Source organism: Eptatretus burgeri, chromosome 3 (assembly GCF_056783735.1).
Source record: "Eptatretus burgeri isolate ZD-2024b chromosome 3, Ebu_testis_v1, whole genome shotgun sequence".
Lineage (NCBI taxonomy): Eukaryota > Metazoa > Chordata > Myxini > Myxiniformes > Myxinidae > Eptatretus > Eptatretus burgeri.
The window spans coordinates 106,938,432-106,956,291 of NC_140963.1; the positions used below are offsets into that span (position 1 = coordinate 106,938,432).

At 41.3% G+C, this 17,860-nt stretch overlaps 2 protein-coding genes across 2 annotated transcripts; one reads left to right on the forward strand and one right to left on the reverse strand.

The window, feature by feature from the left end:
* The first annotated feature begins 1,190 nt into the window (after nucleotides 1-1,190).
* On the forward strand, nucleotides 1,191-4,114 carry LOC147030613 (protein S100-A1-like). Its single transcript, XM_085872101.1, has 3 exons — nucleotides 1,191-1,206; nucleotides 1,593-1,763; nucleotides 3,567-4,114. Exons 2-3 carry the CDS (start codon nucleotides 1,626-1,628, stop codon nucleotides 3,717-3,719), a joined length of 291 nt encoding a protein of 96 aa, XP_085728227.1. The 5' UTR covers nucleotides 1,191-1,206; nucleotides 1,593-1,625; the 3' UTR covers nucleotides 3,720-4,114.
* Nucleotides 4,115-7,479: 3,365 nt separating this feature from the next.
* Nucleotides 7,480-17,565, reverse strand: LOC147030614 (protein S100-A1-like). Its single transcript, XM_085874856.1, has 3 exons — nucleotides 17,438-17,565; nucleotides 16,521-16,680; nucleotides 7,480-7,979 (listed from the first exon to the last, which is right to left on the reverse strand). The coding sequence occupies exons 2-3, from the start codon at nucleotides 16,662-16,664 to the stop codon at nucleotides 7,818-7,820; spliced, it is 306 nt and encodes a 101-aa protein (XP_085730982.1). The 5' UTR covers nucleotides 16,665-16,680; nucleotides 17,438-17,565; the 3' UTR covers nucleotides 7,480-7,817.
* Between the last annotated feature and the right edge of the window lie 295 nt (nucleotides 17,566-17,860).

Consider the following 17,860-nt stretch of genomic DNA (forward strand, 5'->3'; position numbering starts at 1 on the left):
TCTACAGACAGTTCCTTGGACTTCATGGTGGAGTTTCTGCTCTGACATGCACCGTCCGTCAGCTGTGGGACCTTGTATAGAAAGGTGGGTTTCTTTATAAATTATGTCCAATCAATTTAATTTGCCACAAGTGGACTCCAATGATGTTGTAGAAACATCTCAAGGATTATCAAAGGAAATTGGATGCACCTGAGCTCAATTTGGAGCGTCATCGCCAGGTGGTTGGAATACTTATTGACTCAAAACATTTCAGCTTTTTATTTTTAATTAATTTGTAAAAAATTCTTAAAACATGTTTTCACTTTCTCAATCTGGGGTATTTTGTGCCAATTGGCGACAAAAAAAAATAGTCAATTTACTCCATTTTAAATTCAGGCTGCAACAACAAAATGTGAAAACGTCAAGGGGTGCTGTGGATAAGGCACAGGTATGATGGGACCAAGTGGTCTTAACCCCTGGGGTGGGAAACCTTTATTCTTGTGTTCATGATTTAGAATTACCTTTTTGAGATGAATGCTCATTAGGAGACTGTACACATTTTAAACAGCTAATCAGGGGAGGAAATACCATGTGTAAAACTGTATGATCACCATTGAACTGTCTATAGTCTGGGTTTGAGTTTTCATTTCCGTTTGTACATAAGTTGTGGTCCCATGGCATCTCTCCAACAGGGCAAGTCAATGTGAGCTCATGCATCAGCTAAACTAATTGCCTGAAGTGTTAATGAGATACGCAAGTCAGTTGTAAAGGAAAGCGTGTGGGTGATAAGTTACCTGGACATGAAGAGAGCAAACTCACCAAAATCGAATTGACCAAAATCGAATCAATTGGTCCTTGTCACACACCCAGCCTGTCCACCAAGTTTTGTCCGAATCCGTCAGTAACCTTTTTTGATATCCCACCCACAGACAAACAGACCCAGCTGTAAACAGTGATCCCGCAGTTCCACAGGCACGGTGATTCATCAATGTGTACTGTCCCTTGGATGGACCGTTCAACTTGGCGTCCCATCTGACAGCATTCGTTGGTGGACGTGAAATATCCCACGGTGTCCTTCACGAAGAGTATCGCTGGCATCATGGCCAAATTCCAAATTCCTGCCCAAACCCAACAAATGGCACTGCATCAGTGACACAACCACACCCTCAGCCAATGAAGCTACCCCGCAGCGTTGTGGTGCTTACGAGCGAACAGAGAAGATTCCAGGTTGAATTGAAGATTGATAATTTCTTTACTTTCAGAAAATGATGTTTGCAAACGTTATAAGGCTATGGATTTACTGATCACGTCATTCTCTCTCTCTCTCTCTCTCTCTCTCTCTCTCTCTCTCTCTCTCTCTCTCTCTCTCTCTCTCTCTCTCTCTCTCTCTCTCTCTCTCTCTCTCTCTCTCTCTCTCTCTCTCTCATAATCTCAGTTGTTTTAAACAACTTCTGTGCTTTTTGAGGGGTTTAAAAGATGGTAAAAGAGATGGATGTAACATTTTAACCTCGCCCACACCTTTTGTCCTTTTCCCCCTTTCCCCGTGTGTATAATTGTAGAATATATGTAAATATAGTATTGTTGGAGAGTCATAACGCGACGCTTCTCCGCAGCTGCACTTGCTCTTGGAGGTGACACAGTGAACGATGCCCTCTCCCCTGGAGAATGCTGTCGAAACGCTTATCGATGTTTTCCATAAGTACGCGGCAAAAGATGGAGCACCGACCATGTCCAGGTCTGAGATTCTGACCATGTTTCAGAAAGAAATGCCCGGATATGTTTCGGTAAGAAATTTGTTCTTTTGTTGTGGATGTTGGGAAATCCCAAGATGGTTTCTCTTCTTTCTCACTACCACTGAATGTTAATACTTTTCATACTTACAATACCAGTTTGGTTTGCAATGATGAATCGTGGACAAGAGGTTTGGGTTATTTGGGTTTGGGTTATTTCATTTTGAAGGTTATAGATATTGTGTTATCTTGTAAGCACTTGGGTTTATCATGTTAGTGTACCCATCTGAAGCCCTCACTTTATGATAGGCTCAAATATCTCATTTTGACATAAGTTTGTCCTTCGTATCCCGATGTCCTTGTAATTGATGTCGAAGTAACCCACCTAGAAAGCACTAAACATTTATATCAATGAGTGAGTGAGTGAGTGGGTAGCATGAGCTTGAAATATGACATGAGAGAAAATTGGGGTGATTGGGATTATACATGTTAACAGGAAAAAGGTACATCCAACCAAAAGAGTAACTAGATATACCATGCTAATCTAGTAATAAACAAGCATTTCGGGAGACGTTTCACCCGCTTCCGAGCGAACCTCCTCAGGCCAAAAGATCCCAAGCCTCAGCATGTTGACGTGTGGGCTGTGTGATTGGTGGAATTTCTATTTGGTGTTGTACATGGATGGGCATGGTGTTGGGGGTCCACTGTTGTTGGTTTTTTTTGCTCACCATGTCCAGCTGTTTGCATCATCTAGTTTTTGCCATTCGTAGCAGAGATGTGTATTGTGTAGGTACGTCCACGGTCTCCCCAGTCAGACCACCCTCTCAGCTCTTGACGTGCCATGCCTCCAGCATAAATCTGTCGTTTGTTGGACCTCATGTCTGGGACACGGGTCCCGTGAAAGTGAAATCTTTGGCCAGATTGCAGGCGATGATGTGCTATGGCTGGCTATGTCGCCTTTCCAAGTAGAATTGCTCTATCATGTTCATCTTGTTTTAAATTCCTTCCAGTTTCACCAATGTAGAATTGGTCACATCATCTGTATGACAAATGGTAAACTACTCCAGATGTATCAGTCGTTGGTATTGGTTCCTGTAGTTTTGAAATGATATTACGGATTTGTAATTTAAAAAAATAAAAAAAGTGATTCTTCACCCTTGAGAGATGGGCCAAAAACGACATAAAGCACAATATCTCAAAAAAGTTGTGGATGAGTTGTAACAAAACTAGGTGAATGAGTCGGTTCGACACCCTGGTTTTTAACATGCAGGCGGGTGATACATCCATCAGTGTGCACGTCCATCTGAAGGAAGTCAAGCCGGATGACCTCCCCTGCCTGCCCACACTCGTCGTTGATGGACGTTAAATATTCCAAGGTGTGTTTCGCAAAGAGTAGGCGAGTTATCGCCGTCACCCTGAACAAATTACAAACACCTGTGCCAAATGACTTCGAGAAAGGTAATGCAAAAGCACCTGGGATGATGATGATGATGATGATGATAATGATGATGATGATGATGATGATGCCAAAAATAGCATACACACAGCCACACACCCTTTCCTTTAAATATGAATGATCTTTATAGTTTTATTTGTCTGGAACACATTAATATTCAAACTACATTCTATGATAACCAGCCTGAGAAAAGGGAAGAGCTTTTATTAAGGAAGCATTTACAGTTTATGAAGATGTTCCGTTCCGGTTCACACATGATGGCTGATTCCTATCAGTCATCGAGATTGTTCTCTTCATGTCCAGGTAACAATAGCATTGTATTCTGATTCCAACAGCTTGTAGTTTGCGTTTTGAAGATTCACAAATACTAATTGAACCAGCTTGCTGTTTCCTCTTGGCAGAACGCCCATGAAGCTTCGGGTCTGAGTACGTTGATGTCAAACATGGATATGAATAACGATGGAGATGTTGACTTTCTTGAGTTTATCATCGTCTTCTCGTCTCTCACCATCGTCTGTAACCAATGCTTCGTGGAACATCTGAAGAAAGCTTAGGCCTGAAATGAATCCATACCGTGGAAACGTTTCATGGCCTGAAAATGGTTCGGAAAAAACGAAATGCATTCCATATTAAATTGTTCAGATATGAAAATAATTATCAAAGGAAAAACCTTCTCTAAGCCCATTTATTGATGATAATTTGTTGGTGAAATTATTTATATACCGTGGAACATTGAAGCTGCTTTAATATACATCTTTTGGTCTTCTCTTAAGCAACTGAACCTGATCTTCTTTCTTCGTCTTCTTTATTCTTACAGAAAGGTTTTTTTCCCCCCCTGCTTACTTACATTAATAACACGATTACATTGTGTTTTATCTTGCAAGGTGTGCATTTGGTGATGAATACAATTTTGCTTGCCACGTTACTCATTAAATTCCAATCCAATTAATATGTTCTCGTGAATTCGTGATTTACAAGATAAATTGCAGACACAACTCACATACAAGGGTTGTTTGTCATACATCTATTACATAACGTGAACCGTGCTGTCTGTCTGTGCGTTTGTCTGTCTCCCGTCTCTGGCGGCCGCTTCCCGTGCTGCGTTTGAAAAGCTCCGCATGCAGGCAAAGCTCAATATTCTATCAGAAGAAATGCACGATGCCAAACGAGATACGTTTAAAACATATAAATACAACATGGAATTAGTTTGTTTAGCAGTGTGTTCAGATATGACATCAGGATTATCACAAAGATGAACAAACCATGTCAGCGTTGTTGATAACAGCAACATACACTTAAAGTTTTTGAACAAAGGTTTCAGTGCAAGGCGATCATTTAATTAAATAAAAACCTCCATTTAGCATTGTCCCCTAAAAATAATGTTTCGTAATAGGCTTCAACAAAGAGGTGCAAAATAAACTTAAATTTAATACTCGGTGGACTTGATGACTTAATTCATTAGATTTAGAGCGTCCACGATGAGTCGAGGAGGTGGACGTTTCAAACTTTAAAAATTTAAATTTAATTATATTAAATATTTTTTTTTAATTGTGCAGATGTTGCTTCCTTCCTTGACACTCAACATTTAAAAAGGATAGGGCACAGACAAACTCCCATAGGTTAGCAACCATTGTGCAGGCTTGATAGGCTGAATGTTCTCTTTCTGTTTTTAAATTCTTTGGAAGGGACGTCATCTTATAAATATTGTTAACCATGGTATTTGTCCGTACGTTCGTCTGTCTCCCATTTATGCTGCGGCTTCCCATGCTGGATTTGAAAAGTTGCTGAGTGGTTATTTTGCTTTTTTATTTCACCTTTCTTGATGCAATATACTGTCGCGGGGTGGCCGGCCCAGGTTAACCCCACCCAACCCAATTTGTGGTGACGGGCAGTTAACACCGCCAACCCCTCTCCCCCCCCCCCCCGCCAGGACAGCCGAGCGGTTCCTTATTAATAGGAGGCAGACACGTTGATTATAGGAGATTTTAACGCATGCTTGAAAGACATGGTGGAGGGAAATGGCGGACGGGCGGAGGACACGGGGAATGAAACTGATGACAGAGGGTTTATCCTCTAACCCACTACAATTACACGACTACAGTTTCTTCAACATGAACGCATTTAATGAAAATAAAACAAATACTTACAAAGACCAATAATTCAAAAGGAAATGATAATAATATGAAATAAATAAATCCGACAGTCGAGGAACCTCACACACGGACTCAAATACAGACAAAGGGAACACAAAAGAAAAGCCCTCCTTCGAATATTCTTGTACTTAGCTTGGCCCAGAGCTGATCTTTTTGGGACTTGAAATCGAGGCGCTTCCACCAGCACGTGTATCCGTGCGCATAATGGTGCCGTCACTTCTCTCGTAGCAGAACAAACGTAAGCCAGGCACTCGGCGAGCAGCGCTCCACATCAAGGCTCAAAGCCCCAGTGTAACGGCGTATGACATACACGAGGATCGGGGTCCATTTCTCACGACTGCGCCTCGTGCCTCCACTCTGATCATGGCAAAAAATGCAAAAGCCAACCGAGTCCGATGCCTCTCAAAATGTGCCAGCCTTCCTCTTTCACAAAAGTGCGCCAGCCGACTCAAATCCTCTTCAAAAGTGCCACCTCCCTGTGCGTTCCTCACACCGACCTCGTGTGTGCGCTCTGCCGATCTCCCGTCCTATGCTGTAGGAAACCTCCCATGCCCTTTTCTTCTTCAGGCATCTTCCGTCTTACAATCCTCCGCCTCCAGGGTGTGGCCTGCATGCACCAAACCCAGGAAGGGGGGGGGCTTTCTGCCCATTTGGTGTCGTTTTCGGGACGTGTTCCCCAACTTCATTGCTGATCTTGAAATATAAAAACATCGAGAAAAATCACAGAGGGCAATCACATGCTGGGGAAGTTATTCTTACTCCCTTGGCTAATTAACACCGCACGCCCCCCCCCCACCCCTATGTGGTGACACGTAACACTTAAGCTCACAGGTTTCCTACTTATTCACGCTGAGATGCCTTCTACACGTCCACAGACCAAGCAACTATACACAATGCTAAATTCTCTGTCAAATCCTTATTAAATCTACCCCCACAACCGTAATATGACCAAAGTCAGTCACTTTATTATCCCTTCCAGTAATCTTTCAAATCAACATGGACATGTGGATTTAAGTAGATTTAATACAGATCTTCATGGAGTGGCACACAATTTAAAATAACTATATTTTGCCCTCTTTTTAGACGAATCCAACCTACGCCGCCCAATGTTGCACCACCATTTCGCAGTTGGCAGTATAAGTAGCTCAGAACTTTGGCTCTGAGTGAAATGAAGAGTGCATCACAATTAACTTTTTTAAAGTCCATGATATAATTTAAATTGATATATTAACTTAAACTTTTCCCATCACTGGGGATAGATACTTTTGCTGGTAAAACAATAAGATGGAAAAAAAAACTTCAGAAAATAACCATTTAAAATCTGACCAAACCACTTTTGGTACAAATCAATTGCAAATCAATATGTATGCAAATGAAATGTTCATCCTTTTCTGTAATTCCTTCAATTACTCATTCTTTTATGTGGGCACAGTTCTATAGCGGTCATTCTCCAAGCTCCGTACCCTCCACATTCATGTCTCGATAGCAGGGATAGCAATAGCTGATGCTGTTCCTTCACTCGTATCACATTATTTTATTTAATCTGCTGAGGATCTTGCAATTAACCCACTGGTCCACCAGCTTCTCTGTGCTGGTGCGGAATCCTTCAATTCTTTGTGAAACGTGGCTGCTGTGTTGACCTTCTTGAGTTGATGCAAAACGTTCTTCCATCAGGTAAACTGAACTTGGTGTCATGATTATGAGCCAGAACTTCAGTAATTGTGTCCACACAGCACAATGTAGGCCTTTGTGTAGACTGTAGATGAAGGTGTTGCACCATTTTTTCAAGCAGATGTTTTTTTTATATACAGAAGTCGAGGCTCATCAAAGAGATAACCAAATGACAGGGGGAAGTCGGTGAACAAACCAAAAGAGGGGCAGAGGAAACAGATAGAGAAAAAAAGGGTTAGGGGAGTAGGTGTGAGTCAGGTTAGGAGAAAAACAAAGGTGCATGGCAATGGGAAAAATATTGAAAGATTGGAGCAAAGTGTAAGTGTGTGTGTGTGTGTGTGTGTGTGTGTGTGTGTGTGTGTGTGTGTGTGTGTGTGTGTGTGTGTGTGTTCGTGAGATTTGTGTAACAGGTCCTCCATAAGCCTTAAATCCTGTTAAAATAAATAAATAAATAAATGGTATGGAAAAGGAAGGACATTTTACAACTGAATACTTTTATTTTTGTTTTATTATATTTCATTGTCTTTTCAAATGTCAGCGGCAAGCAACTTTAAAGACGCAAAGTGTCAGAAAATATAAATTTTAAGGTCAAAAGAATTCGATACAACACGTTCCACGGCTCGTACTATATGAGCATGCAATAACAAGCAAACAATTTAGTGGCAATGTGCTCAGAATCCCACAAAGCATGGAGTGTTAATCTCCAAACAGTTAGCACCTCTAGAGAGCAAATGCAGCTCCACGGACAGCCGTTTCTGGGGGATTCCACATTCACGAGAAACTATTTCAAACACAGTGGGATTTTGGAGAACATGAGAGGCAAAGCTTTCACATCTTCCCAGACTTGCTTAGGTTTTTCAAGAAGACATCATTGCAAGCCACAGACAATGAGGCGATAAACATCGAGTAGCCATTGAAATCAACTTCTCCATCTCGGTCATCATCCAGTTCCTTCATGATTTTGTTCACCGCCGCAGCATCTCTTGCTGACTAGGGGAAACAAAGGAAAGCACTTGCCTCATTGAAATAATCATCCCCACACTATTTTTTTTAAAGAGGGGGAGGGGAAGGGAGGGGAAGGGAGGGGAAGGGAGGGGAAATTTTAATCGGCTCCGTCTGTCTGTCTGTCTGTCTATCTATCCGACACACCATCTCGTCCGACACGGTTGTGCAGAAATTCACCAAACTTGGTAGTTATGATCAGCACATGGCAAGAAAGTGTGAAAGCAGTATCATTTTTGGCCCCGCCCACTGGGTGTGGTCAAGTGGCAAAATATGCAATTACGCGCACATTTTGGAATAATTCTAATGAAACTTTATATATGCAATCAACATTGAGGGACGCATGAAATACATCATGATTTTTGTGATATGGCCCTGGTTCATGCCCTAAGGAGTGGGGATTTGGGGTTACAGGGGTCAAAACAGATTTTTTTTAACTCAAAATTTGATATTGGGTCATTCCTGGTGCAATGGTGATGACGTTGCCATCGACTTTGCTCTAGATTTATTTATTTTTTAATCGATCGAAGGCTAACGGAGTAGCTTGTACATAAATTGCATGCAGGATAAAGCTATTAGCAGACATCGGTGTAGGCCGAGCAACTATGAAGGTTTCTAAGCAATATAACCTAAAGTTGAAAGAAGAAGCAATGAAATGCTTTAAAATTTTGCATTTTTGAAAGTGACATAACTGCAAACCTATCAAAAAAAAGCTGCTCTTGTTCAAATTGGCATTTGCGTCTCAGTTGCAATGGATGCCATCTTGGTTGCTAATTATTATGATTCACAGGACATGGTCACAAGTGTTCAAATCATAATTGCTATACTCTATAACCTGTATGCATATCCAGCTCTTCCCATCGAAATTCCTCAACTTCCTGATGTTGAAAAATGGTCAGTTTTGAAAGTCCCATGCCAGCCATTTTATTTCATAGGGATATTTCTCCTTTGCAGTCTTGAAGCATGCCATCGATGATGTTTCAGGAATTTTGTGTTGATCGGTTCAGCAATTCTGGAGAAGATCTTTAAAAAAAAATTTTTTTTTAATCCAGAAATGTGCATCATACTTCAGATGGACATTAAGCTTGGTCTGCCACCTATTCGTTGTAGCGAGTGGACATTAAAGATCCCATTGCATCTTTCACAAAGAGTAGATGAGTTTTCACCGGCACCCTAAACGAATTCCAATTTCCTGGCCTGATTACTGTGACGAAGGCAAATGAAACCCATCTAGTGTAATCTGAGCCATGATGCCACTTTTGGCAGCACTGAATCTGCCTTTGATCATTTGATCAGAGCACTATAGAGCAATTGAAGTCAGGGTCAGTGAACAAGTGAAGGCCACAAGTCCAAATCCAATGACAGGATTATCAAGAACTTTTGCCTTCTCCTTGTTGAGAAATGATTTGGAAGTTTTTTTCAAGTTAATACCAAATGAATGAAGACACGACAAAAAAAAATTAAAAACCTCAATTAATCAAGGCTGTCCCATTTCATGTTCTAATAGATATATGTTGATTTTGTAGGAATTTTAAGTTTTAAGAAAGCTATACCAAACTCTCATCAAGTAGATGAGGAAAGCTTCAACACCATTCAGACTTCTTCTTCTGAATAAAATGGTTAAAAACAGAAAATTCATCACACCTTTTCAATGAATGAGGGAATACAAGAAACGTAAAGGGAAATTCCGATTCAACCTCTCCGCCTTCCCACCCTCACCCTTCCAATCCCCACTTCCTGAACCATGTTTGTGCAAAGTAAATTTGATGATTATTTGATGGAAACTACAAATTTTATTACAGATGACATTTTAATGTTAATCAGAATGTTAATAGTGGGGCAACTTAGCTAAATATAGCATAACAATTGTGCATTTTGTGAGGAAAGCACCAAATTTGGCACACTAGTAGCCCATCATATTATGAACAGATTTTGATATTGGGCTGTATCTATTGTACATCAGTACAATAGATACAATTTTCTATTGTACTGCAGCACAATATAATATACTCATTTGCAGTTTCCTGTGGTTGAGGTTGGGCAAACTTTTCTATGGCTTCCTTACCTCCACCACCGAACGTGGATGTAGGTGATGTTTTCAACTGTCTGTCTGTCTTTTTGTTTGTTTGTTTGTTTTTTGTATGTGAACAAAATATCTCAGAAAGTTGTGGACGAATTCGGACGAAATTGGGTGGAGAGCTTGGGTATGTGACGAGGAAGAAATGATTATATTTTGATGAAGATCTGCGTCCGGATCCAGATCCGAGAATTTTTAAAGTGATTTTTCGCCATTGAGAGATGGGGCCAAAAACGACACATAGTGGGATATCTCAAACCATTGTGGACAGATTTGAAAAACTTTGAGGATAACTTTGTTTGGTGACAAGAACAAAACGATTAAATTTTAGTTCAGGTCCGAATCCAGATCCGGCTTATCAGTGGGATCCAAAACATAAACTGATCAGCCTGGTGGAGGCATGCACTCGACTGAGTGCCCTTCTGGTTATCCATGTCATCAGGAGTATAAATGAGTGTGAATGGACTCAATATTCCCCTGACATGCTCTTCCTCATAAGGTTCTTCAATCACATGAGGGCACTTGCACTCCGATGAGATCATACAAGCTAGATGAAGGTGTTTGATTACCCTAGAATGGATGTTTCAACATTTGTCTGGTAGCACTGCTTCCCCTTTCAACTTCCATCTCTAGTAACTAAATCAGCAACACATCAGGGCAAGTCCACATAGTTCTGTCCACCACCTTCAATCTCTCCAGATACTCCATCTATACCACTGTTCTTCATGGCATGGCCCGTTAGCCACTGGCGGCCCCTAGTGGCGTAAAGTGTGGCCCCTGATGTGCGTTCCATCCATCCATTGGGACCATACTCTGCACAGAGCGTTGGTGCTGCCTAAGCAGTCTCCGAGGCTATTGGGCACAATCCTCGATGGGTCGCCACTCCGACGCAGGACACCAGCAAGTTGGTACTCATTTTGCTGAACTCAGGATGACAGGCTGAGACAACCCCACCGAGTTTTAATTCAACAGCTTAGTGGGATTTGAACTCAGCACCCTGGGATCCCAAGCCCACCACCCGAACCATTAAGCCGACACCATGCATGACCTGCGGTCGCTAATACACAAATGTGAAAACACCCAATCATAAGCTGCCATAAATGCTATCAAATTGACACAACGGTTTCAAATGAGTGTTCCAACACGAAGCCTAAAAGTACCATAACTACATCAGGATATGGTTGCAGTGTACAAACACTTTCAGCCCAGTTAACCACAATGTGGAAGAGTACGTGTGGACGGGGCCGAATAGCAGCCATTACGGAGTCCTGCAGGCAGTGTGGCAGATCTCACACTGATGTCTTATCTGCAAAAGTGGCCCCCCTCTAAAAAAAAAAAATAGTGAAGATCACTGATCTATACTATAAATCAGTTCCACATAGGATGGATCATAGATCCACATAGCTCTGTCCATCAGCTTCAACCTCTCCAGCTCATTTAATCGACACATTAAATCATCTCCACATTGGGATAGCTCAACACAGCTCTGTCCGCTCATACACATATTCTTCTGTCAAAATGAGTACATCTTCGCAACAAGCTAAATATAATAACTCCAAAGATGGTTCCTGCATCCAGTCAACTATGATGATTTGAAATTGTACTCATGGCTACATTAGGTCACCAACAAGATTATCTACAATATCTGGAACAGTCAGCTGGAATTAAAAATGTCTGTTCTCACTCAGCAAGTGTATTCCATTTACTTGATTGCTCAGCTTCTGCCGACTTCCAATCTGTGATGACGATTTCCAATTCATCCACTAAATTTCGTCTGAATCCGTCCACAACGTTTTGAGATATCCTGCGCACAAACAAACAAACAAACAAACAAACAAACAAACAAACAAACAAGAAGAAGACGTCACGCAGAGTCCATAAAATCTGCGCAGAGTCCACGATACTTCCAAAATCCATAAAACAAATTTGACCTCAAAAATAATTGGCAAATTGAATTCAACGACCAAATGTGCAACTCCTCTTCAAATTTCAAGTGAATCGGATGAAAAATTGAGGGTTTTAGAAATACCACCAAAAGTTGTTGATCTTTGGCCTCAAAACCGATTGGCTTCTTCCTTATGACAAACTCTACCATGTGGTTAAATTTCGTGAAGATCGGGTTAAAATTGTGACCTGTCGACGACAAACAGACAGACAGACAGAATAACAAAATCTACCGGCCGATGTACTTGAAAAATCTTCGGTTTTGCAAGAAACAAACCGACAGAAGGGGGTGAAAACATAACCTCCTTCACCTTCGGTGGCGGAGGTAAAAATAAATCCAACCATGGGTGGAAAATCCTGTTACGCATTGAGAAAAGTTCACCAATCGTGCTCGGAATCCTCAACAGAGCAGCTCTCATTTCGGTGATTAGTCTGTAATTGAGTCACATGAAGAACCACACTTCATCCTTTGGGAAAGTGATCATTACGTCAACGACAGGTATTTGATATAGGGAGAGTTGTAAACATCTACTAATTATTCTCTTACTTTTTTTTCCCCCCTTCTTGATCAGGCATTTATTTACTTTTAATCCATTTACTGGGGTTCCTCGAACTACAATTGAATTACTAACATGGATTATGACTCGTTGAGGTGTTTCAATCCTCGTGAAGACGAATCGTTTCCCCTACATAGTTTATTAAACAGGTGAATTATTTCAAAATGACTCAACATGGATATGGTGAACTTCCCTTTGACTCGAAATGCTCCTTTGGTGAGCGTTCAAAAGACAAACAGATAAATGAATATAATTAAGGAGGAGGAGGAGGAGGAGATTGGGACCAGACTGTGTGCAGAGTGTTGGTGCTGCTGAAGGAGCCTCCTTGGCTATCAGGCACAATCCTGGACGGGTCGCCACTCCGACACAATATACCAGCAAGCTGGCTCTCACTTTGCCGACCTCGGAAGCATGGCAGGTCGAATTAACCCCACCTGGTATTAATTCAACAGCTGAGCAGGATTTGAACTCAGGTCGCTCAGATCCAAAGCCCACCACCCAAACCATGAAGCCAACATCAGGCATGGACGTACATATAATTAAGGACGTACAATAATCCTGCATATTCCAGAAACTGGCATATTTTCCCACCAATCGTGTGGGGCAACTTTGAAGCTTGTCATTACATCTGCAATGACAACGGCACTCGGAAGAGCACACACCTCCGCTGGGCTGAACGCCTTAGATCTTGGATCCCACTGATAGGCTGGATCTGGATCTGGATCTTCACCAAAATCAAACCAATTCATCCTTGTCACACACCCAACCTGTCCACCAAATTTAATCCGAATCCATCCACAACATTTTGATATATCATGCTCACAGACAGACAGAATATTGTGATCTCAAACAGGGCTGAAAACCCCAAAGCTCAGACAAACAGACAGGGATGAAAACACCAAAACTCAGACAAACACGCAGGGCTGAAAACACCAAAACTCAGACAAACAGACAGGGCTGAAAAACACCAAAACTCAGACAAACAGACAGGGCTGAAAAACACCAAAACTCAGACAAACAGACAGGGCTGAAAAACACCAAAACTCAGACAAACACACAGGGCTGAAAACACCAAAACTCAGACAAACACGCAGGGCTGAAAACACCAAAACTCAGACAAACAGACACGGCTGAAAACACCAAAACTCAGACAAACAGACAGGGCTGAAAACACCAAAACTCAGACAAACAGACACGGCTGAAAACACCAAAACTCAGACAAACAGACAGGGCTGAAAACACCAAAACTCAGACAAACAGACAGGGCTGAAAACACCAAAACTCAGACAAACACACAGGGCTGAAAACACCAAAACTCAGACAAACAGACAGGGCTGAAAACACCAAAACTCAGACAAACAGACAGGGCTGAAAACACCAAAACTCAGACAAACACGCAGGGCTGAAAACACCAAAACTCAGACAAACAGACACGGCTGAAAACACCAAAACTCAGACAAACAGACAGGGCTGAAAACACCAAAACTCAGACAAACAGACACGGCTGAAAACACCAAAACTCAGACAAACAGACAGGGCTGAAAACACAACTTCCGTTCAACTTCGGTGGAGCAGGTAATGAACGGTTGAAGACCAACACCACCACGAACTGTAAATACTCTGACCTACTACTACAGTACACTACTACAGTACGGACTTAAAAAGGCATCAATGCCCCCACGCCCGACCAATTGCGTCATTCCGTGACGTCAATGAATCGTAGGATACAGCCAGGGCAAGTCTATTTAAAGATGGCAGATGTTGGGCAGATGTTGGAGTTTTTAGATCCTCGTGGAGGATCTCTAAATCTTACTCACATTGTTGCTCTTCATCTTCTTCTTGTGGACTTTTTTGTTTCACAGCCTACAGTTTTCATCCAAACTTCCTGAAACTTGGCATATATATGTAAAAATACCCTGCACAGACAGTTACCATCTCCGATTTTGAAAATTCCTCCTAGAAAAAAAGTTATGACGTCAAAATATCTCCGCTCGGGATATTAGCCGAAAGCCTAAAAAGTAGGAAATCGCCTAAAAAAATATCTACAAAACTAGGCAAGCTTTTTGAATTATGTTTGCGGGAATCGAACAGGGCATTAGCAGAGATGAATTACCGCACATATGATACATCACTATGATGTCATATCAATTTTTATGACGTCATTCCTATTTTTTGTTTCACAACCCAGAGTTTTCATCGGATCTTCGTGAAACTTGCCAGGTATATGCAGAAAGCCCACCCGCAGGCAGTAACCATCTCCGATTTTGGAAATTCTTCCGAGAAAAAAGTTGACGTCATAATATCGCCGCTAATGGAAATCGCCTATGACATTATCTCCGAAACTAGGCAAGCTGTTTGAATTGTGTTTGCGGGAATCAAGCCGGGCATTAGCACAGATCATTTATGGCAAACCTGATACATCACAATGACGTCATCATTAAGAGGACGAGGATCTTAGCTCATTTGAGCTTGTTTTTTTTAAATGACAGCGATATTATTTATTATTTTCAACATGTTCGGTGATTATAAATCGGACAATCAGCCAGACGATTTGCAAAGATGGCTGTGAACGAAAATGACCCCAAAACATGCCCAACATGGCTGCCTCACTTCGTAAAGTCACGCATGACGACGTTAAACATCAATCCTGCCAATTTCCAAGTTCTTCGGAAAATAAGAACACAATTATGGAAAGTTACAATGGAGTAATGATAACAGGTGACGTATATCTTCATTGGATTAAGACGTTCATGGAATATTCTAGTTTGTACGAGGATACAGTTTTTTTTCTTCCGCCCCTTATAAAATGAGCTCCGACTGACCGATCATCCGTCCACGTACTTTTGTGTACGTACACAAGATTTCAAAAACCGTTGAACATTTACCTTTCATATTACAGACATCTATTCGTCATGACATTATCTCAACTTGATTAGATCACGGCTGTGATTGGCTGAATTATGTTGCAATGGCAACCATCAACTCGAATGGTATCGAATGCAGACAAAACAACTCAAAAGTTGGTGCGCTGCCTCTGCACCATCCCAAGCTGACATAAATATATATATATATATATATATATATATATATATATATATATATATATATATATATATATATATATATATATATATATATATATATATATACACAAGCTGGTAAGGGACATGGGTGGTCGCTACATAATTGCATACTAGTCATACAGTTTTTGACGGATCGGGCTGAAATGTTTTGACAAAGAGATTGCTTATAGTGCGCATAAAAGCGTGGAAGCCGATTTTTGATTTTCGGAAAAAAATATTTAAATATATAAATATTTTTCGGATTTTTTCAAAAAAATTCAAAGTCCCATTGCTAGGCAACAGTGGTGTCCATAGCAACGGTGCTCAAAAGCATACAACGAGATCCTGGTATGAACCTACCAGTCAAGTTTCATCAAAATCAGTTGACTCCTCTGGTCTCCAGAGCTGTCCATTACATACAAACAGACAGACTGAAAACCTGAGAATAAGTGTCGTCTCGCGACCACCCAATATATATATATATATATATATATATATATATATATATATATATATATATATATATATATATATATATATATATATATATATATATATATATATATATATATATATATATATAGATATAGTGACCGTTTTCATATCGTTAAAATGGCACAACTCACAATTGTGCAGCCAATCCGAAAAGGTTTTGTATCATATATAAAATTTTAAAATCACAAAATCTTGATGTCTTCATTGATATTTGGCTACTCGTAGGAGAAATGGATGCACGATGCGAGTTTCCTATTGTAGGCATCACAAAAAAATAAACATGACACAAGTCCATAACGGTGACGATAAAGGGGAGGATATTCACGGTAACCATATGGGATAATGAACACAGGTGTAGATGTTTGAAAACATTTTGTAAAGGTGCCATACGTACGGAAATGACTGCGGGGAGCTCACTGGTGAGGAGCTGGATGAGTTCTCGTTTGCTCAGCTTGTATTTGTCTCCCTCTCTGCCGGAGTACTTGTGGAACACACTCACCATGGACTGCATGGCACTTTCTAGGTTGGTGCAAGGCATCACTTACAGGTGCGAGCTGTACAAAGGTAGGTGCACAACGTGTCATTGACGATCCCCGGATTCATCGGACACGAACCATCCAGATAGTCACATATGGATGGCCTATCAAAGGAGGACGTTGATGCCATTTGGCCTCCATATTACATACAAGAACATACACATTGGTGGAAAAGTTTCTGCACACGCACAAATTTATCTACAACTACGACAAAATCGAAGCCAACAATGAGGACATTCATCAGAAGCCATCAGAAATGCATCACAGAGATTCGTGAACACGTCGAAAGGGTCTTGAACATCAATTTATCATCATCGTTTTACAAAATGGTCCATTCATTGAATTTCTCCTCCATCGAAATGATGATGACGGTGGTTTCTCCGAAATGTCAATAAGCTGCACCTCATCCATTGAATGTTCGATTTGATTTTAACGTCCACCAACTAATACCGACAGATAGGACACCGAGTTTAACGTCCATTCGATGGACGGCACACACACACACACACACACACACACACACACACACACACACACACACACACACACACACACACACACACACACACATACACACACGACATCAATGCATGCAGTCGGGATTCCAACACAGGCGAGACCGCTCAGAGGTGACAGTGCGCACCTGAAAGTCATCCTGCCAACCCAAGTTATACATTTATGGAAACCACAGAGCGACATGGTGCAAAAGCCACAAATGACATATCAAAGCTGTAAGTCGTAATGCCTAGATTTAACCGAAAACACCATTGCCAACCTTTTTCTGCAAAACCCGAACAGATGGAAGAGGCAGGAATGGAAGGTACACCTGAGTACCGCCGTTTATATGGCCCGCGGGAGCAATGCACAATCCTACCATCAGCTCAAGAGGTGGTACTATCAAAACCAACCTATAGTTTGTCAGGGGCTGGCACGACAGCTAACAGATATGCACACTCACTTTTAAGCTGTCTGTCCTTGAAGCTTGACCAGCTACGTAAACTGCCCAACCTGTGTTTCGCATGGAAGGCGATGCATTAGTGCGTGTGCCCTCTCCATCAGAAGGACGTTAAGCTGGAGAACCAATCTGCCAGCAATGGTCACCGGTCGACCTGAAAGACCTCTCGGCGTCATTCTGAAAGAGGAGGCGAGTTATCACCGGCAAACCTGGTTCATTTATAAATTTCTGCCTTTACTGACT

Coding starts and splice junctions, on each gene's coding strand:
- LOC147030613 (XM_085872101.1), top strand. CDS start 1,626: ATGCCCTCTCCCCTGGAGAATGCTGTCGAAACGCTTATCGATGTTTTC. Junction 1,764..3,566: donor AAATGCCCGGATATGTTTCG/GTAAGAAATTTG, acceptor TCCTCTTGGCAG/AACGCCCATGAAGCTTCGGG.
- LOC147030614 (XM_085874856.1), bottom strand. CDS start 16,664: ATGCCTTGCACCAACCTAGAAAGTGCCATGCAGTCCATGGTGAGTGTG. Junction 7,980..16,520: donor AGCTCCCCGCAGTCATTTCC/GTACGTATGGCA, acceptor TGTTTCCCCTAG/TCAGCAAGAGATGCTGCGGC.